The sequence below is a fragment of the Hypoxylon trugodes genome (genome assembly GCF_022578975.1).
Source record: "Hypoxylon trugodes strain CBS 135444 unplaced genomic scaffold F4822scaffold_6, whole genome shotgun sequence".
In the NCBI taxonomy this organism is placed as follows: domain Eukaryota; kingdom Fungi; phylum Ascomycota; class Sordariomycetes; order Xylariales; family Hypoxylaceae; genus Hypoxylon; species Hypoxylon trugodes.
This window is the reverse complement of record NW_026250021.1, coordinates 1,477,037-1,495,582: the sequence shown is the minus strand read 5'-3', so window position 1 is coordinate 1,495,582 and position 18,546 is coordinate 1,477,037. Positions and strand designations below refer to the sequence as shown.

Genomic DNA, 18,546 nt, shown 5'->3' with positions numbered 1-18,546 from the left:
GGGGGGTATCTTAACTTGGAACTCCCTATCAGAGAAAATTGTTTGCTTTGGTAGGTATCAAATGTACCTAGCGCGATAGCTTGGTCCGATAGGCGCAGTGCCGCCGAGTAACTCGAGTATGACAGACCTTTGTTCGTTATCAGGCCCTTGCGTGCGGAGCAATTCGACTTACCAACGAAATACAATGACTCCAAACTCATTTTTATTCTCCTTCGTCCGAAAGACTACGAGAGCTCAATCATAGGCTACTTGAAATCCTCGCTTGAACATAGCATAATATGGCTTCTCCTAATAGAATAGTCGAGCTTTCGTCGCTGATCGCGAAAGAGACCGCAGTCATCGATGGTTTCCTCACCCGGAATCAATTGCCAACGCCGTCACTGGATGCGTACGCTCTTAAGTCTATACCTATACCAGAAGAAGCCACGGAAATCCATACGGCAAGGAGGGCATTGATCGAAGCTTGCTCAGAGCTGAAGGCCCTGATGACCGGCCCAAAAGATCTTCTGAAATTTGATGTTAGTCTATCACTTCCCAGCACGACTAATCATTGGTGGCTTATTCCTGCATCCAGTGGACAGCCTTCGTCAGTGTCAAAGCGGCCCTTCGCTTCAAACTTGATAGATCTTTCGCTGTTGGAGATTCAACTACATTTGAAGATATGGCAGAGTTTTCAGGCCTTAACGTAAGGAACGTGAGGCGCATCGTCAGACATGCTATCCTGAACCACTATTTTTTTCAAGAGGCTCAGCCTAATGTTATTACACATTCCGGTTTGACAGCGGTTCTGGCTGAAGATGAAGTTGCGCGCAACTCTCTCATTGTGGAGCTAGATGAGTTTTGGCCGGCAGGTGTCAAGGTAAGGAATGTGTTAACGCAAGATCTTTGGGCCAGTAGTTTGACGCGTGCATGCAGTTAGCCGACGCTCTAGAAAAGTGGCCGAACTCCGAAGAGGATAACGAGACAGTACGTTATATGCATGCCCCTCTATCGTAACGACACCTAACGTATCAGGGGTTTTCTCTCGCCAATAACAGCAATAAAGGTATGTATGAGATCTTAGCTGAAAATCCTGCCCGGCAGGAAAGGTTTGCGCTGTATTTTGCAAACCCGGACAAGACAGCCGACGGAATTTTTGACAATTATCCATGGACGAATGTCTCTAGCATGGTGGATATCGGGGGCTCGCTGGGTAGCGTTGCTATCGGGATCGCTCAACGCTTTCCGAACGTGAAGTGCGTCGTACAGGATCTGCCAAATACGATAGCAGAGGCGGAATCGCGATTGCCGGTCGAACTCCGAGACAGAGTGACGTTTATGGCACAGCAAGTCAACCCACCATAACCCCTCGGAAAGTACCATGATACTAATAAGTTTCTACACTACAGTGACTTCTTTACCGAGCAACCTGTCAGCGCAGATGTGTACTTTTTCCGTTCCATCTTCCATAATTGGGCAGATAAATACTGCATTAGGATCCTTGAAAATTTGGTGCCTGCGTTAAAGCCAGGTGCGAAAGTAGTCATTCACGAGCGTATGCTACCAGGCCTCGAAAGCTTAACAACAATGGATGCAAGAAGAGCGATGTAAGCCGCCCAGTAAATGCACTTTTCCTGCAATGGAAGCGACTTACGATGAACAGAAACACAGATATCGGGATGCAGCAACTTCTGAATGCACAGCAGCGTGAGATGCACGAATGGCCCGAGCTATTTCGTAAGGCAGACTCACGTTTCCGATACATTGGAGCCAAGAAGCCTACCGGCTCCATACGTTGGATTATCGAAGCTGAGTGGCAAGGATAAGTGGTGGTACTGGTGACGGGAGTGAGGTGGATTTCTTTTTTTGTGGCGTCACACCATAATATACATCTGCTGTGCGACTCTTGATAAAGCCCGTCGGACGTACGTAGTGAAGAGGCAGGTTTTACAATAAATAATATGCCCTGAGATGTAAAAGATCGTCGTTGCCGTCACACCTCATCTACGCCACCTTATGTCGGCACGGGCCGATTGCAATGGGTTCAACTGAGACGCACAATCGGATGCGGTGTCGACTGTTCTCTGCAAAATCTCCCCTCCAAAGCATAGGCTCAAAGCATGCCCCGCATCATCACGGTGTCTTCATCTTCTAATCGCTTTCTAACATGTTCCACGACTATTCTTACGAGACGGTCTGCCAGAACGAGGACGCCCAAGTCGGCGTTGCTCGCGATGACCAATATACCTCCAATGACAAACGGCACTCAAACCCCATCCAAGACGTCAGGGGGGTTTTAGCTTGCCGTTCGATATACTTCTTCCTTAACGGGATGTTATTAATTATTTCCTTCGTCCTCGGGTCCACGCTTCATCCATTGTCTCTATCAAGACTAAATAATAGCTCCAATTTGCAAAACCAGTCCAATCCAAATGCATTCATACCCCCTTGTAAGTGCACTGCCTTCGTCTATGGGGGTTGATAGACTGTGGATTGAACCGTTAACCTGTCCTAGTGCCTATAGAGACCAAGGTGTTCGAGTTTGACGGGACGTTTGCTGATGATCCAAGTCCGAACGTAACATCGGCATGGGTGTCTTTAATACCTAGTGAGATTCCCCCCTTGGTTCACAGAGCAATGGGCTTTCTTCCTATAAGACTAACAAACAGCAGAAGGCCAAGGCCTGGTTCGACTGCCGCTGCACCATGAGTTTGACGGTAATATATTCAACATAGCCGCTTATCACAGCCTACACTGCCTTGTTAGTCATCCCCTATCTACGCCTTGTAATCAATGTCTGAATGACGAGGACAGTTCACACTTCGAGAATCATTCTTCCTTTTCTACCAAGTTGCGAATAATTCTGCGCGGATTGATACCACCGAGCTTGCTTCCAAGTTGAAGCACGGACGGCATTGCATAGAGTACATTCGCCAGAACCTAATGTGCAACCCCGACCTTAATTTAGAGCCGATCGAAGGAGGGACAGGCAATCTCAAAGAATGGGGTATTCAGCATCAATGTAAGAGTCTCCTTGCTCTATCCAAGTGGAGCTATGAGATGAGGGCAAGCGATAATGAAGGCATAGCTACATAGGTACCTAGGTGGAGAGAACGTAAAATACCCAGAACATTGGTAACGTCTTGGACTTCTAATAGTTGCTCGTGTCATCAAATCCGGACGTGCCAATGACGTACACACTAGGTGAACCCATTTGCCCGGAAACCTTGCCATAAGAGTGCCGTTTCCTGAGCCTGTTATCTCTAGTATAAGAATGAAATGGTTGTCCCGTTCCAGGAACATATTTTGACATTAGTAAAGGCCTGGGGGCCATCTGTGTGTCCTTCAAGTCAAACGGAAATATTTTCTAGTTCGTCCGTACTTACGGGATCACGAAAGCCAAAGAAAAGACGGGCGGTGAAGAAAAACCATTGTAAAATAGAAGGCCATCACCGACATCACCCCCACTTACCTGGGTGCCTACTCAGCAGGGTTAGCTCGCATCGCCATGATAGAAATACACCTACTTACCTACTGCTAGATAGTGAAAAGCGTTGATACATCTCCCTTCTCCGGTCCACGTAAGGCGACGGTCACCGCCCGGCGCTTGAGAACAATCAAGGATGACGATTTAGGTGTCGTTGAATGCATACTCGGCACAATGACATCGCAGTTGGCGCGGGCTGCGCGGGCTACGCGGACCACTTCTGTCTAGGTAGGTAGGTTTAGAATGTGGTGCTTGACGATGACGGAAGTCGTCGCGCATCGTTATTTCGGCCTAGTTGTTTGTGCTACCCACCTAGCGGGTATGTCGGGGGGTCGACGCCGCGGATATACGGTACTAGTAATGATTGCAAACCATGGCTTGGAAATTATCGCCCAGCAGCATAATAATACCAAGGCAGCTAGGTAAGGACCAAATAACTCTGGCTTGTTAAGATCGACGCCGAGCAAGAACCCGATGGTAAATAATCTCGGGTATCTGGGGTATGTCTGAGGCATCCCAGCCATTGGGTTCCCTTAGCCACATGGCTGTGTAGTTAATGGTCATTGACAGCGGTATTCGGCTCTCTTCGGCTACGCTAATGAGGGATCGACCGTGCTGCTATGCTGGTAAGGCTTATATTGTTTGGCAGTAGATGAAGGTGAAGGCCAAGAGACAAGATGCCCAGGTATCGACGAGCCCTTTTTGCGGAGTGCACTCATTGGCGATGACCTACGCCCATCGATAATGTGTCATCGAAGTATAGCTCGCCGTGCATGAAGAATCTGAGGGCACTCGTACGAGCTGAGGGAGGAATGCCGCGTGTTGCGAGAGCCATAAGCTGGAATTGTGATGCGTCATGATGAAACCGTTTATATAAACATCAATCAAGACCGCCGTATCAAGTTCTCCCTTCCAAATGCCGATTTATCGGAATGAACCCCACAAACTCGGTATTCCTCTTCCGACGGAGTCGAACTTCGCTATTCACAGGATGAAGTTTGCGCATTAGCAAACTGCAGATTAAACGATCGCCGACGACAATAAAATCCTATTGATCTAGTAACCGCCTCTGTCGTTGAACCCACAATCATTCTAGCCGCGCAAAACTGCCAGAATGCATACTGGATTGAAGCGCGGGGTTGGAATGTGAATGTTTGACTTGGCACGAGTGTTCGTAAGTGCCAGTTTTAGAATGAGTACGGTAAAGAAGCATGTCGATAAATTTCACATCGGTAGGTATATGTGATCCGATAATGACAGGGCCTACTAGGCGGCCGCATGGCTTACCTGTTAGCTGTATGGTCCATGTGTCGCTATTGTTTTGTATGGATTAATCGAGTCAAATACCGTCCAAAATAGATCGAAAAATAACTTGTCAGCTTATGAGAAGTCTAGGCTTCAGCTAGGAGGTATCCTTGTAGATCGCATTACTGCTGCAATTGAGAGCTGACAGAATAAGTAAGTGAACTTGTTGACAATGATGGTCTTCAATTGAAACCCGTTGTTGCGACATCATCGGCAACAACCGATGTACGTATTTTAATTGTTGCATACCCATGATCAACAGGGGGTTTGGGGCTTCAAATTGAGAAACATAGTGTACGCAGGTAGGTAACAAAGTATTCGCTATGGCACCTGGGAATAGCTGATGTTGTTTGATCGCCCAGGGGTGGGTTATGCAGGGTCCAAAGAGGGCCACGACCGCGGGCGGGTGGTTGGAAAATAGCGGATCAGGCGAAGATCAATCCCTTCTCGGCGCACGACACCACCTCAGGGATAGTTTTGCCAGGGAACATGAAACCGGGACTGTGCCAAAGTCTCGGATCATGACCTCAACCAAGGCTTCTCAGTCGGCTCATCGCCGGTAAGGTAACGCACGGGGTTTTCCTACTTTCAGGATGAAGTTCCCCTTCTCCAGCTTCTGGAAAGAATTCTTTTCAGATATTCTCAATTTCAATTCGATTCTTATTTCCATTCGGAGTCTTCAGCAACAATTATCGATGTGAGAGTCCTGGTGATACCATCGCCTCATTCCTTTTTTTTATATTATATTCTTTTCTTTGGACCTGGTGTTCGTTGTCTTCATATTTTCATTCCACGATGGCTGGCCTTCTGAATGGTTTGGGTAACACCTTGGGGGGACTTGGCGGCGGCCTGTTAGGTGGGAATGATGATGAGAACAACAGCAACAGTAACGGTAATGGGAATACACAAGCGACAACGACTGGAGCGGAAGAACAGACCGGGAAGACGAGCTCGGCGGTAGGCAATGAACCTACAGCCAATTCTGGCGGGAAAGAATCGGCCGACCCGGAGAACACGAATAATTCGGACGATTCGAATAATATCAATAATTCGGATGATTCCAATAATTCAAAGGATTCGGGTAACACAAACAATTCAGATGATGGCGATGCAAATAAGCAATCGGCCACTTCTGCGCAACAGGCCGCGACGACAAAGTTACCCGAGTCACCCGCTGAGACTTCAGCTGTCGCACTCAACCCCGGTGCTGCCGACAACACCGATTCTGCTGTTTCCAGTGCATCGGAGACATCGAGCGCAACACAGAAGGCCAGCGCTCCAGAGAAAACCGCCGACCCCGAACCAAGCCAGACGTTTACTGTTGGTGGGCAAACAACGGCCTCATCGGTTCCGACAACCCTTGCGACATCCGTCAAGTCATCATCAAGCTCACTCCTCGAAAGCGTGGCCACCAGTCTCAACATCCCCGAGTCAACCAGTAGCGTGTTAAGCAGCGCAGAGGAAACGCAAGCTGCCGCTGCATCAACTCCTGCGCAAGTCCAGGCTACGCAGCTCCCCCAACAGGACTCTGCTGCGACTCAAAGTGCCGTCGCAGACTCCAATGGAAATGCACTTACCCAATCAGAGACAGCCTCAGGCAACGGCGGTGGAATGATCGGCAGCTTACCCGTCGCCGCCGTAGCCGGTATCGCCGGAGGCGGCGGTGGCTTAATCATTATCCTAATCACGATCTTCGTCCTCAGGCGCGTATGGCGCAAGCGGCGCAACGGCAACGACGAGGCACTAGCCCGTCTCGATTCCATGTACGAGGCCGGAAAGCCGACCGCCGCGGAATCGACTGAGAAGCTGGTCCGTTGGAACAAGGGACTATCGGCATATCACAGAATGTAAAGTGATAAATGCCGCGTAATACGGGGAAAACTACAGAGCAAATTGTCAGTCAACGGAGTCTGGGAATAGAGCGATCAGGTTTGCCCTTACACGTTAAATCATATATCAATCATATTTAACCTACCTATACCTATATATTAAAAGCTAGTCTAGTCGTTACCATAGTTATATCCTTAAACCCATCGTCGATGTAATAGTACTGTATTGGGATTGAAGAAATAATGGCCACTCGGTCATACATACCAATAGAAGTTAGATTTATTTGTTGTTTATTTCGAGCGTTGAATCAGTGAATGAAAATCAGAAACCTGTAACTCATTATTTTGTGTTGGTATTTCGTGCATAACTGCGCACTTACATCATGCCGCAGCAAGTCGTGCGGCACGCTCAAAGGACTCCCCGCACCTACCTTCTCTCTACAACCAATATTGAGAATCCTACGAGCCTACGATAATCATTAGAATGGCAGAAGCAGTGAGTGAGCAATTCCCAGCCATCAAATAATCGGACTAACAATCTGATCATTGTTCGTAGTCGGTTCAAAGTGTCTCGTCCGACAATTTCAAGCTTGAAGATGGGCACGTTCGAGTACATATCGAGCGAATCGGCTGTCGCGATGTCCACTACTATCAACAAGATCGCATAGGCGACATTGTCTTCCTTGAACCTGTCTACACAGGCCAAGGGAGCTGCGGGATAGTAGTTGAAGTAGGCAGTAAAGTGGAAAATATCAAGGTTGGAGATCGCGTAGTAATCGAGCCCGGTGTGCCTTGTATGAGGTTATTCTTCAAGCGCCACCGTCCAAAAATGTGATGTGGCTTGCATGCTGACGGATCGACATAGATGTGCTAATTGCCAGTATAAAAATTACAACATGTGCGCTGGTGTCATACTCAGTACTCTTCAGAAATACTACGTCGTCCCTAGTGTTTACTGCCATGCACTACCGGCCAGTGTAGATGCTGAGGATGGGGCGCTCGTCGCACTTGTCGCCCTTGCGCTTCGAATCTGTCAAGTCGCCGAGCTGCAAGCCCGTCAAAACGTCCTCGTCCTCGGCTCCAACTCCATCGGCATATTGACTCAAATGATTGCGAATATGCAAGGAGCTAGAGTTATTGGAGTTGACACCTCCCACTGGCGCACCTCATTTGCTTCGGGATCCAGCGCGCATGGCGTGTGTGTCCCGAAATGGTCTTCTACTTCTACCACTGACTCAGCCAGTCCGCCACCCGAGGTAGTAGATCAAATTGTGCATCAATTCCGTCTTGGCGATGGCGCCGACGTCGTTGTGGATTGCACCGGTTCTGAATCCTACATTAAAACCGGTGTGTTCGCGGCAAAAAGGGGAGGGACGTATGTACAAGCTACAGTAGTTGATCCGGTATGTTAGTTCTAGCAGACTTGAGAATGTGTTCCATATTAAATATGGAGAATAGTTCGTTGAACTTCCCATCGTGATGGCTCAAGAAAAGGCCTTGAATATTAAAGGGTCGGTTCGCGACATAGCAGATTGCTATCCTTCTGCCATAGACCTAGTCGCATCCGGAAGAATCACTCCTCGGATCCTTGTCATGAACCGATTTGAGGCCGATGAAGCCGAGGAAGCTTTCGAGGAAGTTAACGAAAATCGAGAGTACAGTATGAAGGTTATGATCAAAGGCATTCCATGAATGGGAGTTTTTTATCCAACCAGCAAATAAGTTTCTACGTTTCGGGGGAGATATTCAATTTATATCTGGCTAAATCTCTATTACGCCTGCAAGTAAAAACTCTAAGCTCCTCGCTATCTCACTTTTTCTAACGCAACTTCCTAGAATTATTTCTCCGTAATTCAAATCCATCACGAGTTCAATTTTTGGTGGAGACACTCTCCAACGAAACTTCACTGGTGCGCACCAAGTCCGATAGCCGCCTGCGGGAACAACGGCATTTGATTGGAGGGGATCTAGTCACCGGCGCATGCACACCCGTAGTCTATCCAGTAGTCTCGAATTCGGTATGATGTAGTCCGTACCTCTCCGCACGAATAACAACCCGCCGAGTACCCATTCCCCCCTTAATAAAGTACCGAGCCGAAACCTATCTTTGTGTCTCGGAACACTGCAGACTTACACCTACCAATCAACCATCTCCGGACCTTCATACTCTACGCCACCACCCACCCCCTCATACAATCAAGAAGACAGGTATCACCATGGTTCTCGCACCCCACCCCAACCCGGACGCCCCGGTACTATCGCACTTCAAACTCGACGGCAAAACCGCGCTAGTAACCGGCGGCTGTCGAGGCATCGGATTAGAAGTAGCGCGAGGTCTCTGCGAAGCCGGCGCCAAAGTGGCCATAACATACTCCAGCACACCACCCCAAGAAGCCAACGAAATCGCAGCCTCAATATCAGCCGCCAACGGCGGTCGTCTAGTCAAAGCCTACAAATGCAACGTGCGTTCCCAAGCCGACGTAGAATCCGTCGTCAACGCCGTGGTCGCAGAAGTCGGGGATGGAAGATTAGATATTCTTGTCGCGAATGCGGGAATCGCGGAGAATATCCCTGCGTTGGAGTACCCGGAGGACAATTTTAGGAGTATGTTTGATGTTAATGTGAACGGTGCGTTTTGGACGGCGCAGGCTGCGGCGAGGGTTTTTGAGAGGCAGTATAAAGCTGCGGAGGGCGAACCCCATCGTGCTTCGATTATTTTCACGGCTTCGGTTTCGGCGACCTTGGTTAATATTCCGCAAAAGCAGGCTGCTTACAACGCTAGTAAAGCTGCGCTGGTTCATCTTGGGAAGTCTTTGGCGGTGGAGTGGGTGGACTTTGCTAGGGTTAACAATGTTTCGCCGGTGAGTTGCTTCTGGAGGCTCTTGGTGTGTCTCTAAGCGCTAACTTGATTTCGTAATAGGGGTTTATCATAACGGAGAGTAAGTCTTGGAAGGTACACGTGTAAACGGAATTGGTATCGCTAATACATTAATAGTGCTGGACGTACATCCATACGAATGGAGGAGTCAATGGAACGAGATGGTCCCCGGTCGCAGGTTTTGCTATCCGTCGGAGTTAAAGGGAGCGTATGTTTTCCTAGCTAGCGATGCTAGTAGCTACATGACTGGTGAGTTCCTCGCGGCAGCCACACAACACTAGAAACTAATGACTTTCGCTAGGCGCGGACTTAATTATTGATGGAGGTTATACCCTACCCTAAGTTGAAAGCGAGTGGTGCAGGCAGGAATAGTGTATGATATCGACAGAAGGAAGAGTGATAATTCATCACTATTCGAATCTTTCAACTCTGCGACAGCGAGCTTTAGACATCTAGACTGTCTCATATGTATCGCCTTTGATTGACTTATTGGTAAAGATTCAGGGTGTACTTGCCTAATTAGGTGCGATAATAGTCTTCAAAGAGCCGGCTTGACTAGCGACGGCAATCACAGTAACAACGTTAAGAACAGGTCGTAATCATAAACTACATTTTGTATGGAGGACGTTATTCAAGTTTAACGTACCCGCGTACTTTATCCCTACAATAACAAAGCGCCATCTGCGTCAATCGCCCCCTCACCGTGTATCCTTTATATCATGACAGTTCACGGCGGAGGGGCGAAGTATCTCGTACTCTAACATATTTCTCCCCTGTTATTAATTTATCCTTCCTTCCTTCCCTAGGGGAGAAGTGGTGCTTTTTAATATACTGACAAGAATAAAGTCAGTCATGATTAACACTGTCTAGTCTCATGAATAGATCTCTTACCACCTATGCGCAGGGGTCAACACCCCAACGGCTCCGAACTCTTCTCCAATGGTCTCGCTCGGCATGGGTCACTTGGTCTGTGAACATGCCGTTGATGGCGCGCATGATAGACCGACGCGCGTTGGAGGCCTGACAGTGATAAGACGAGAATCGAATTATCAACTTCGATATGTTGTCATTCGTGAACACTGTCTCGACATTCTCTAGCTCGTAAGAGAACTCCCGTTGGAAGAAGTTCTCTAGGTAGTCCTGGTTTATTATCGGTGTCGGGCCTGTTATTTCGAGAACGCGTGAGATATACGATTCTTCTTGGGATGCCACCTTGTGGTCATTCATTCGCGCTTGGGGTGTGTAGGCCCCGACTACGAACTGACCTGCCCTCACTCTCTGCAGGAACTCGGTGGCCATCTGTCGATTCCAGAAGACAAGTTTGGCCGCAGATGTCGTGTACACGCCGGAAGGAGGCCGGATGTTGCAGGCGTATATCTTGCCGACGCCCCTAATAGCTCCCAATAGCTGTGCAACCGTGCAGTCGGGAGGTAAATTTGTCAGGTGCAGGGAACAGTTGTCGTCATCCGGAACCGCCAGCGACTGCTCGGTGTTGTCAGTGCCCCGGTAGGATGTCGTACCTACCGCGGCGTCGCCCTCGGGAGCTGTGGCTCCACTTGTTTCGCCGACGACGTCCGGGGCCGCGACTGGGACCCCGACGGCGCCCTTCAAGTAGCGGCATGAGGCGCCGCTTTCTTCAACGGTGGCGTCCGCGGGATATTGGCCCTCGCGCCACTCCATCCCTGCAGGCTCCGAATTGTTTTCGGAACTATGCGCAGAATTATGCGCAGAACCATGAGCGGGGCTATTAGCAGTCGGTGGCTGTTCCGTTCCTTCCAACTCCGGGCTACCCTCGAAGTCACCCTCGGAATCGTTCATACCCGAGAGGAGGACCTCGATTATCTTCCCAATCTCTCTCTCTAGGACCGCGCTGGGGAGTTCTTCGGCATTGGAGGTTGCCTCGGTTCCTTTATCATGACCGTTGGCTCCTATATCGGTATTGTCTAAGGGGCTCTGCTTGCCGGCTTGCCCATGGCCGCCTTTGGGGGTTTGGTCACTACCGTGGAATTCTTGCATTAACTTTCTGAGATAGAACAAATAGTACAACGTGTTTATTTATCAAACATACCTCATCGTTAATTGAGTCACAGGGTTAAATAAAGAGGTGTTCTCTTTACAACCTATCCGGCGGATCGCCTTATTTGGCACCGTTGTATTGGTCTCGGGGCCTCCCGCGCTTATTTGTGCTTTGCGACAGCGGGTTATTACCTGGCTGTATTTGTTAGAAGAAACGCTTCGCATAATTGATAGTAGAGTTATAAGCTGACTACATACCTTCGTGCGGTGATAGGGCAACTGTTAGAGTCGAACGCCTATGAAAGCAGAGGACTAAGATTGTCAACAATCCTAGGACCGTGACAGAAGAAACAAGGATCGATTATCAATATTCGTATATTTATTTTGATGAATTAAGACGGAAGGACTTAGAAGTAGACGAAGGAGAGTGAAGAAGAGTGATGTAGGAAAATTGTTGGGAGTGAAATGTAAGAATTGTAGGTTATTTATACCTAGGTATAATAGAAAGATGGAAAGATGTGGAGTGGGAGAATAACTGCAATTAATTGTTTTCTCTTACAAATTACAAATTTTGTAATAAAAACTTTTTATCGGTGGGCACCAGCAGCGCACTTTCCCTCGACTTCTAAGTGGTAATAATATTGTCGTAAACAAGTCGAAGAACAGTGTACATGCCAGTTAAAGGGGAAACGACGGTTAGTGCTGGCAGGAACAGAAAAAATTTGCCGTCGCCTGGTAACTGTGGAAGGTGCGAAATGGCTACTCAGGTGATTTACTAGTTGTATCTCTTTTTTTTTTTACTTCATTAATTTGTTTTGCTCATTCATTTATTGCGTGTAGCTTTGTGCCTAGTGCTACAGAGGTAGGTATGTTTAGAGCCATGTAGTGAATCTATTGGGTACTTCACGTCGCGACTTCCTAGAATAATCATTATCCCCTAAAGAAACATTAAGATAACAGAATTAATCGTAACTACCCCTATCCCAGGCAACTGAAACAGGGGGTAGCGCTGTAGGTCGTCAGGGAGTTTCCAAGTGTGTGCTCTATAACTGAATTCAGTCGTGACCATACGCTCGAATAGACTACAGTTACGATTCTCCTTAGGCAGGAAATTAGCTGTCGTAGTAATATGTTTGGGTAGGCTGCTGCATCGCGCTCTCACGTGATATCCCAGGGGGTCGCCTCTTCGTATATAATTACCCCTGACTAATTGGATCTCCATTATTTTTCTTTATCGCCTAATTCTTATCAAAGTTTGTTTCCAGGCGACGGGTTTATTCCAGCCCTATTTGGGTGTCTTTTATTTTTTGCGTAGGGAATAGGACAAAGCTAGGTAGACAATCTTAGGAACCAAGGAAGTGGTTAGGCACTACCCGGGTATCCGACAACATGTTGTATCGGAAGCAGTCTCAGCGGCGAAATATTCGTAAACTACACCTTCGCCTAGTTATTTCATCGCTCGTAGGGAGTACACAGCTAAACGCTTGATACAGTCAGCATTACATACCTACCTAGGGTATCTACCTATGTAGCAATCGAGGCGTTATATACTAAAATACTTTTAAGGGGGTAATTTGATGTCTATGCATAACATGGACTTGAGTCAACCTGCCTGTCATACTATGACGCAAAACAATCTCTGAGTCTTGTAAGGAATGTATGTTTTGAAGCCCTTTGTTACGACTAGACCAACTCTGCCTCAATCAAGCTCTCTGATCCCATTTCATAGTTATAAATTTTCGCGATCTTGAAACCAGCCTGATCCAATATCTTTCTCCAGTGTGCCTCCGTGCGCTCCCTCATGGCACCAAGAATGAATACTAGTTGGTCCATAGACGTGACCGGCCATGTTGGGTTCCTATCTGGCACGATGATTTCATTAAGTAGTAACTTTGAGTATCCTCGTTTTATCGCCGGTTTCAACTGCTCCAAGATCCGGACACAATCCTCGTCGCCCCAGTCGTGCAACACGGAATGGAGATAATAGGCGCGGGCTTCTTTCACTGGCTGAGGGGTAAAGAAATCATGCGCCTTAGCTTCGAACACATTACTTCCCGAAACTGTTGAAATAACCTCGGCTCGGTCTTGTAGGATGAGTTTTCCAGGGAGTGAAGGATGCTTCTTCTTCAAGTCCTCTAAGTCGTGTCCCAAGCCACCTCCAACGTCGACGAGGAGGACGCCATCACCCGCGCTTCCATCGAATCCTTCGGCGAGGCGCTCATTGACGGGGTAAAAGCCTGGGTCTACCCAGGAAGGTTTTCCGGCACGGTATGCCCCCATATAATTGTTAAACTTCTCCAAGTAAGGGGGGTTCTGGTCTAGCCAAGCGAAGAAAGGAAGTTGTGTTTTATGAGCAGCTTGAAAGGGGCCATCGGTTAATTGCGTTGGAAGTGTGTAGTTGATACTCTTCAAATATTCGGGCAGATGACGGAACGATGGACCCGCAACGTCGTATCTACGAGGTGCGTTAGTAGGTCGTTCAAAAACATTTACTACAGTTGAAAATGTAGCGAGCTTTTGGCAGATCACTTACGTGTAGATGATGCCATCGCGGAATCTCGGCTCGGTAAGGGCGTTGCTTAAGTCGGTTGCAATATATTTATCCGTACCAGTCTCCGCAACCACGTTAGTAGCAGCAAGATGCTTCAAAGTTCGAGCTTCCAGAAATGTTAGCGTATTTCCCTATAATTCGAGGGCATATCTAATATACAGATCAGCACTTCGTCGGCTCCGGTCTTAGCGGCTAACTCCTTAGCGCTAATCCCTTGATGGCCGCTTTCTTTTAGAGACTCGAAGAGCTTCAGCTCGACAGCAATGCGACAATGCGCGGCTTTGGCAGGCTGCAATTAAAACGACTGTAAGCACCTGGTCGATATGATTAAGTTCTTTTGATGTTTACCTCAGCCCATCCCATCCGTTGGATGGCTTCGCTTGGTAGTTCCACGCTAGAAACCAAGGCGTAGCCTAGATTCAGGAGTTGCTCGCGCGCTCCAGGTTTCTTCTCCGCATATGCGGAGCCTGCAGCTTGGAGCTGTGCTAGGATAGCTTCTGGGGTAGAGGACATGATGGAATTTCAGAGTCAGTAATTATAAGTGACTATATGTTAGAATAATCACAGTCAAAGGTTACTACCTTTTATAGGTCAAAGGCAGGGAGAATGTTTATACTCAACGGATAGTTATTGGGCAGTCGGGGATAGCGATATTAATAAGCAAGGGAAGTTGTCGATTTATAACAAAGAGGATGGATTCCTGCCCTTGCATGCTTCATGCTTGTTGGTGGTTGTGGTCTACTAGACTTGGTATAGTAGCTCCACTTCACCGCCTTATACCGACCCACCATTCTTTTACTCAGGTATATATTGCAGCTCGGCATCGTCGGTGGCTCGTACTAAATAATTCCATCTCTTAAGGCACGGAAATTCTAGTACCTCCTCCCTAGTATAGCTCCGTTTGAAATAAATCGCTAGTCTTGAACTTCGACAGGACAGTCTGAAGGCCCGGACACGTCCCAAACCCACGATACCAGCACGAAGCGGCTGTCCATTTAATCTATATTCACTCGAAACGCCCACCCTTGCGTTTGGTTTCCAGTGGAAGCAGCAAAACGCTGGTTTCGTTCGGGGCTTTTTAGCTTTCCGCATCAAGGAAAATACCTAGGGGATGCGGTGAAAATGCTTTCGGTCGAAGTACTACCATTACTAGTATCCTTAAGTTTTGAAGAGATGGATAAGTCCAGCCTCGATATCCGGTCGTATCGTTCGTTTTCTGCATCCCCAGTCTTCCGTTCATCTGATATACCCCACAGAAAAGGTTCGTAGAAGCCGCATATTTTCATATAGTAGCACGCTAGCCGCATCCTTTTGTTCCAACCCGTGATCATATTGGCGTGATAGAGCAAATTGTATCGATTGCAGTTGTCCGATCAGACGAGAAAGGCCCCGCTCATACAATTTCCGATCGTTTCTTCATCAATTAACCAGTTCGTCGACACTTTCGGGTGAATCAAGGTTATACATCCGCGGCGAACGATATAGGATTGTGTTGATCTCGTAGTGACGGCTGGCCTAATCATCTATTTATCCAGCTCTGTAGCACCGCTGTCTTGGTGTGCGGTCTGCCATCGGCGCATTTGTTACCTTTTGGATCATAGCCAATGCTATATTGAGTGTGTCGGCAACGGCATGTGTGGTTGAACGATAGCTTCACAGTTGATAGATCTAGCAAAACAGGATATCAGGCATCAGTGTCAATAAACCGGGTCCACTTGTAGACAAGTGGGACGTGCAGTCGGCAGCGCAAATGTATGTCGCTTTGGAGACTCGGCTCTATGCTCTCTACCCAGGTAGGTACGGTGTAAGTTTCTAGTGCATATATTTACGTTATCACCATTATATACCATGCGATATTGCGGGAAATACAAAAACGAAAGGGCATATTTGAAGCCACGACTACCGCGGTCTAGGAGACTGGCCCCGTACAGACTAGATACTCAGGAACTAGATGACGTCATGCTGAGTTGGTGCTTTACAGCGACGACAGAAACGGTGCGACCGATCATTGTTCGTCGATGAACTAATTACCGACAAAAACTGGATGCTTGTTGGGGATGGTAGCAATGATGCTTCAGCTCCGCGACCGAACTGCGGGGTTGTGATGCGGCTGACGATTATCGTTGGCCGCGGGTGGGTATGGGCTGGGACAGGTGCTCTACTCTGTTATCGCTATCCCTCTATCGGTTGTCTCATTGTTCTAGGCTTCGAGCAAATAATAATTCGGCAACGTCGAAGCATAGTTGAATCGAACATGTCTCGGCAATGGTTAGTGCTGCGGATAGTTTCACTTTTATACACTATTAGACGCCACTGCCATGTGCTTCTACCCCATGGGCTCTTCACGCGTCGTTCGTTCAACTTGCTTCGTGGGTGCCCTTTCGTAGATCTATGTTGTTGGCTAGGGCGAGTCTGCTGCTACCTGGGCCGATGAAACGCCAATCGCGTCTCGAGGGAATCATTTAAACCAACAATTTCCACTACAGAATGATTCCCAGCGACTTAGCTGGTAGGCTAGTGTTAGACACGACCCTTGTCATGCTTCCCGCGTCTTATGCATTGGGGGTCACAATTTAGTTCCCTCTTGGGGGCTAAGACAATACCTGCCTAGCCAGATTTGAAGACTTGCGGCTGCTGGGAACTTGGATGTATGCTTAATGTAGAATTATTCTCTACTAACTGACCACATGGTATCCACTCCAATGCCAGCATTCGAACTACTCGTCAGTTCTTTCTCCGAGCCAGTCCCATCACTTTCCGCCGTCTCACTGCTTCTTGGCTTTGGTTTTGCAGCGGCAGCAGCGGAACTTGACCCCCCTGTCCATCCGCCACCAATAGTTTGTAGTGGCACGGCTGCCCTGTCGGCTTCGAGCCTTTCGAAATTTTCACGGTCCTCTTTGCGACTCCTCCATGACGAAGGCGACATTGACCAGTCCTTCGGAAATAATTTAGAAAGGTATGGCCTCATGAAGGGGAAGTTCGCGACGAGGATGGCTAGCTCGGGTTCGAGGACAGTCCAGAGTAATCCCATCGGCAATGTCCATGTCGGATCGGTAAAGGAGATATCTATGAGGGACTTGAGACGTATTATGGAAATTGCTGTGATACTGTAAACTGTTAGTTACGTTTACCGCCAACCCGAAGATTTATTTCTACAGCATGGGGGCGAGGTACTGACAAGAGACCAAGGCCAAATGTGGCCATAAGACCGACCCGTTGCGAGACCGGCATTTTCAGCTTCCAAATGATTGGCACGGGGACCAACAAGACCATAAAGTCCGTGGCCATGTTGGTGGCGCCAGCCACAACGTAAACAGTATTACGATCTCCGCAGCTACCTTCGATGGATGTATCCCAATTGTATGCGAGAGGTCGGCAGAGGAGAAATGTCTCGAGGATAACCGAAACCATCCATAAAAAGATGATCGCCATAACTGCGTATGTAACCCACCATATCGACTTGCTGGCACCGAATACGCGTTGATAAAAAAGTAAAATAGACCACTTCACGAACATAAGGGTTACACCGTATAACGCCTCAAATGGGATGATAAGCTGACGGAGTGGAGTTAGTATGCGGAAAGGTTCTGATTGGGAGATCTGCTTACTTTAAGGGTAAGAACTGCATCTAACCTGTTTATGTCGCCAATGTGTCTACCGGTTCCACCCCTGACAACGCCTGTTGAAGCGTCAGCCATCAATTAATTCAATTTTCCAGCATACGCATTAACGAAAGACAACTAACAAGCCCACTGAAGACCGAGAGACGAGAACACCAGCACCTTTAGAAAACATTAGAGACATTCTGCAGACGTAGGTGAGTATGGACATACCAGAGCAATTAGCAGGTATAATTCCTGCGGGTGAAACTTCTCGCCTCTTTGCTTTATGATACATGCTCGGGCCACGCAAGAAAGCAAAGCGATGACTCCGAATAATGTTGACACAGCCAGGGGGCCGCCTGTTTCTGGCGTGTTCGGTTCGTAATACGTCATTTTCTCCGGTTGGCGGTTAGAAATTCCCCAATGTAAACCCCCCGAGAGTAATGGTCTTTAGTCGTTGAAAGCATCACAAGTGATGGACATCATTACGGTTCCGAGGACAATAAAGGGAGAAAGACCACGACGAAGTTGTGCATTTAGAGTTCGGTGAGAGATTTCCTTATATCAGATTTTCACATTCTGGATGTTTTGAACTATTTTTTTCTTCATGGTTTGTCATCTCAAGGATATAATCACGGGGATTGACGGGTAGGTAAGCATGCAATTGTTTGAGGGACCATGTCGTATCACAATACAGCCAATCCTTACCCTTTTCACAATGCAGGTTCGCACTGTCTTACCTTTTGGCGTAGAGGGTTGGTGTTAGTGAGATTACTGATCGTCTTACTGACAGTTGGTACACCGAATATGCTGAGTAACTGTAAAGAAGGTATATTTCAAGCATAAGAGTACTTCAGCTCGTTCCCTACTGCCGTAATTTTCTTAACAGAGCCCGTAAG

The 18,546-nt window shown here is 47.8% G+C and overlaps 8 protein-coding genes across 8 annotated transcripts; 5 read left to right on the top strand and 3 right to left on the bottom strand.

Annotated features, from left to right (window-relative positions):
- The first annotated feature begins 10 nt into the window (after nucleotides 1-10).
- Nucleotides 11-1,976, top strand: F4822DRAFT_286780 (S-adenosyl-L-methionine-dependent methyltransferase). Its single transcript, XM_051454953.1, has 6 exons — nucleotides 11-518; nucleotides 575-859; nucleotides 916-966; nucleotides 1,015-1,325; nucleotides 1,389-1,586; nucleotides 1,643-1,976. The coding sequence occupies exons 1-6, from the start codon at nucleotides 279-281 to the stop codon at nucleotides 1,803-1,805; spliced, it is 1,248 nt and encodes a 415-aa protein (XP_051313343.1). The 5' UTR covers nucleotides 11-278; the 3' UTR covers nucleotides 1,806-1,976.
- On the top strand, nucleotides 1,865-3,167 carry F4822DRAFT_286952 (uncharacterized protein). Its single transcript, XM_051454954.1, has 4 exons — nucleotides 1,865-2,429; nucleotides 2,495-2,587; nucleotides 2,652-2,740; nucleotides 2,794-3,167. Exons 1-4 carry the CDS (start codon nucleotides 2,147-2,149, stop codon nucleotides 3,073-3,075), a joined length of 747 nt encoding a protein of 248 aa, XP_051313342.1. The 5' UTR covers nucleotides 1,865-2,146; the 3' UTR covers nucleotides 3,076-3,167.
- A 2,283-nt stretch (nucleotides 3,168-5,450) lies between these two features.
- On the top strand, nucleotides 5,451-6,982 carry F4822DRAFT_286774 (uncharacterized protein). Its single transcript, XM_051454952.1, has one exon. The coding sequence runs from the start codon at nucleotides 5,567-5,569 to the stop codon at nucleotides 6,620-6,622; it is 1,056 nt and encodes a 351-aa protein (XP_051313341.1). The 5' UTR covers nucleotides 5,451-5,566; the 3' UTR covers nucleotides 6,623-6,982.
- Nucleotides 6,983-7,331: 349 nt separating this feature from the next.
- Nucleotides 7,332-8,582, top strand: F4822DRAFT_286738 (uncharacterized protein). The gene is made up of 3 exons (XM_051454951.1): nucleotides 7,332-8,003; nucleotides 8,059-8,380; nucleotides 8,437-8,582. The coding sequence occupies exons 1-2, from the start codon at nucleotides 7,446-7,448 to the stop codon at nucleotides 8,290-8,292; spliced, it is 792 nt and encodes a 263-aa protein (XP_051313340.1). The 5' UTR covers nucleotides 7,332-7,445; the 3' UTR covers nucleotides 8,293-8,380; nucleotides 8,437-8,582.
- A 234-nt stretch (nucleotides 8,583-8,816) lies between these two features.
- F4822DRAFT_437648 (NAD(P)-binding protein) lies at nucleotides 8,817-9,820 on the top strand (the record flags this gene model as incomplete). The annotated part of the gene is made up of 4 exons (XM_051462435.1): nucleotides 8,817-9,461; nucleotides 9,521-9,539; nucleotides 9,596-9,727; nucleotides 9,780-9,820. 4 exons carry the CDS (start codon nucleotides 8,817-8,819, stop codon nucleotides 9,818-9,820), a joined length of 837 nt encoding a protein of 278 aa, XP_051313339.1.
- Nucleotides 9,821-10,372: 552 nt separating this feature from the next.
- Nucleotides 10,373-11,522, bottom strand: F4822DRAFT_444197 (uncharacterized protein; the record flags this gene model as incomplete). Its single annotated transcript, XM_051463195.1, has 1 exon — nucleotides 10,373-11,522. Exon 1 carries the CDS (start codon nucleotides 11,492-11,494, stop codon nucleotides 10,373-10,375), a length of 1,122 nt encoding a protein of 373 aa, XP_051313338.1. The 5' UTR covers nucleotides 11,495-11,522.
- Nucleotides 11,523-13,101: 1,579 nt separating this feature from the next.
- Nucleotides 13,102-14,699, bottom strand: F4822DRAFT_286711 (putative O-methyltransferase). The gene is made up of 4 exons (XM_051454949.1): nucleotides 14,394-14,699; nucleotides 14,205-14,334; nucleotides 14,028-14,151; nucleotides 13,102-13,949 (listed from the first exon to the last, which is right to left on the bottom strand). Exons 1-4 carry the CDS (start codon nucleotides 14,556-14,558, stop codon nucleotides 13,178-13,180), a joined length of 1,191 nt encoding a protein of 396 aa, XP_051313337.1. The 5' UTR covers nucleotides 14,559-14,699; the 3' UTR covers nucleotides 13,102-13,177.
- Nucleotides 14,700-16,528: 1,829 nt separating this feature from the next.
- On the bottom strand, nucleotides 16,529-18,454 carry F4822DRAFT_406930 (uncharacterized protein). The gene is made up of 5 exons (XM_051458449.1): nucleotides 17,879-18,454; nucleotides 17,791-17,827; nucleotides 17,654-17,724; nucleotides 17,224-17,600; nucleotides 16,529-17,152 (listed from the first exon to the last, which is right to left on the bottom strand). Exons 1-5 carry the CDS (start codon nucleotides 18,038-18,040, stop codon nucleotides 16,711-16,713), a joined length of 1,089 nt encoding a protein of 362 aa, XP_051313336.1. The 5' UTR covers nucleotides 18,041-18,454; the 3' UTR covers nucleotides 16,529-16,710.
- Between the last annotated feature and the right edge of the window lie 92 nt (nucleotides 18,455-18,546).

Excerpts from the sequence above, each read along its gene's own strand:
- F4822DRAFT_286952 (XM_051454954.1), top strand. The coding sequence starts at position 2,147 with ATGTTCCACGACTATTCTTACGAGACGGTCTGCCAGAACGAGGACGCC. Across the intron at positions 2,430-2,494 it reads AAATGCATTCATACCCCCTT|TGCCTATAGAGACCAAGGTG; the intron begins GTAAGTGCACTG and ends AACCTGTCCTAG. Across the intron at positions 2,588-2,651 it reads ATGGGTGTCTTTAATACCTA|AAGGCCAAGGCCTGGTTCGA; the intron begins GTGAGATTCCCC and ends AACAAACAGCAG.
- F4822DRAFT_286780 (XM_051454953.1), top strand. The coding sequence starts at position 279 with ATGGCTTCTCCTAATAGAATAGTCGAGCTTTCGTCGCTGATCGCGAAA. Across the intron at positions 860-915 it reads TTTGGCCGGCAGGTGTCAAG|TTAGCCGACGCTCTAGAAAA; the intron begins GTAAGGAATGTG and ends GCGTGCATGCAG. Across the intron at positions 967-1,014 it reads CCGAAGAGGATAACGAGACA|GGGTTTTCTCTCGCCAATAA; the intron begins GTACGTTATATG and ends CTAACGTATCAG.
- F4822DRAFT_286774 (XM_051454952.1), top strand. The coding sequence starts at position 5,567 with ATGGCTGGCCTTCTGAATGGTTTGGGTAACACCTTGGGGGGACTTGGC.
- F4822DRAFT_286738 (XM_051454951.1), top strand. The coding sequence starts at position 7,446 with ATGCTGACGGATCGACATAGATGTGCTAATTGCCAGTATAAAAATTAC. Across the intron at positions 8,004-8,058 it reads AAGCTACAGTAGTTGATCCG|TTCGTTGAACTTCCCATCGT; the intron begins GTATGTTAGTTC and ends TATGGAGAATAG.
- F4822DRAFT_286711 (XM_051454949.1), bottom strand. The coding sequence starts at position 14,558 with ATGTCCTCTACCCCAGAAGCTATCCTAGCACAGCTCCAAGCTGCAGGC. Across the intron at positions 14,335-14,393 it reads AACGGATGGGATGGGCTGAG|CCTGCCAAAGCCGCGCATTG; the intron begins GTAAACATCAAA and ends TTTTAATTGCAG. Across the intron at positions 13,950-14,027 it reads CGCGATGGCATCATCTACAC|ATACGACGTTGCGGGTCCAT; the intron begins GTAAGTGATCTG and ends CGCACCTCGTAG.
- F4822DRAFT_406930 (XM_051458449.1), bottom strand. The coding sequence starts at position 18,040 with ATGACGTATTACGAACCGAACACGCCAGAAACAGGCGGCCCCCTGGCT. Across the intron at positions 17,601-17,653 it reads ATGCAGTTCTTACCCTTAAA|CTTATCATCCCATTTGAGGC; the intron begins GTAAGCAGATCT and ends CCACTCCGTCAG. Across the intron at positions 17,153-17,223 it reads ACATTTGGCCTTGGTCTCTT|TATCACAGCAATTTCCATAA; the intron begins GTCAGTACCTCG and ends AACAGTTTACAG.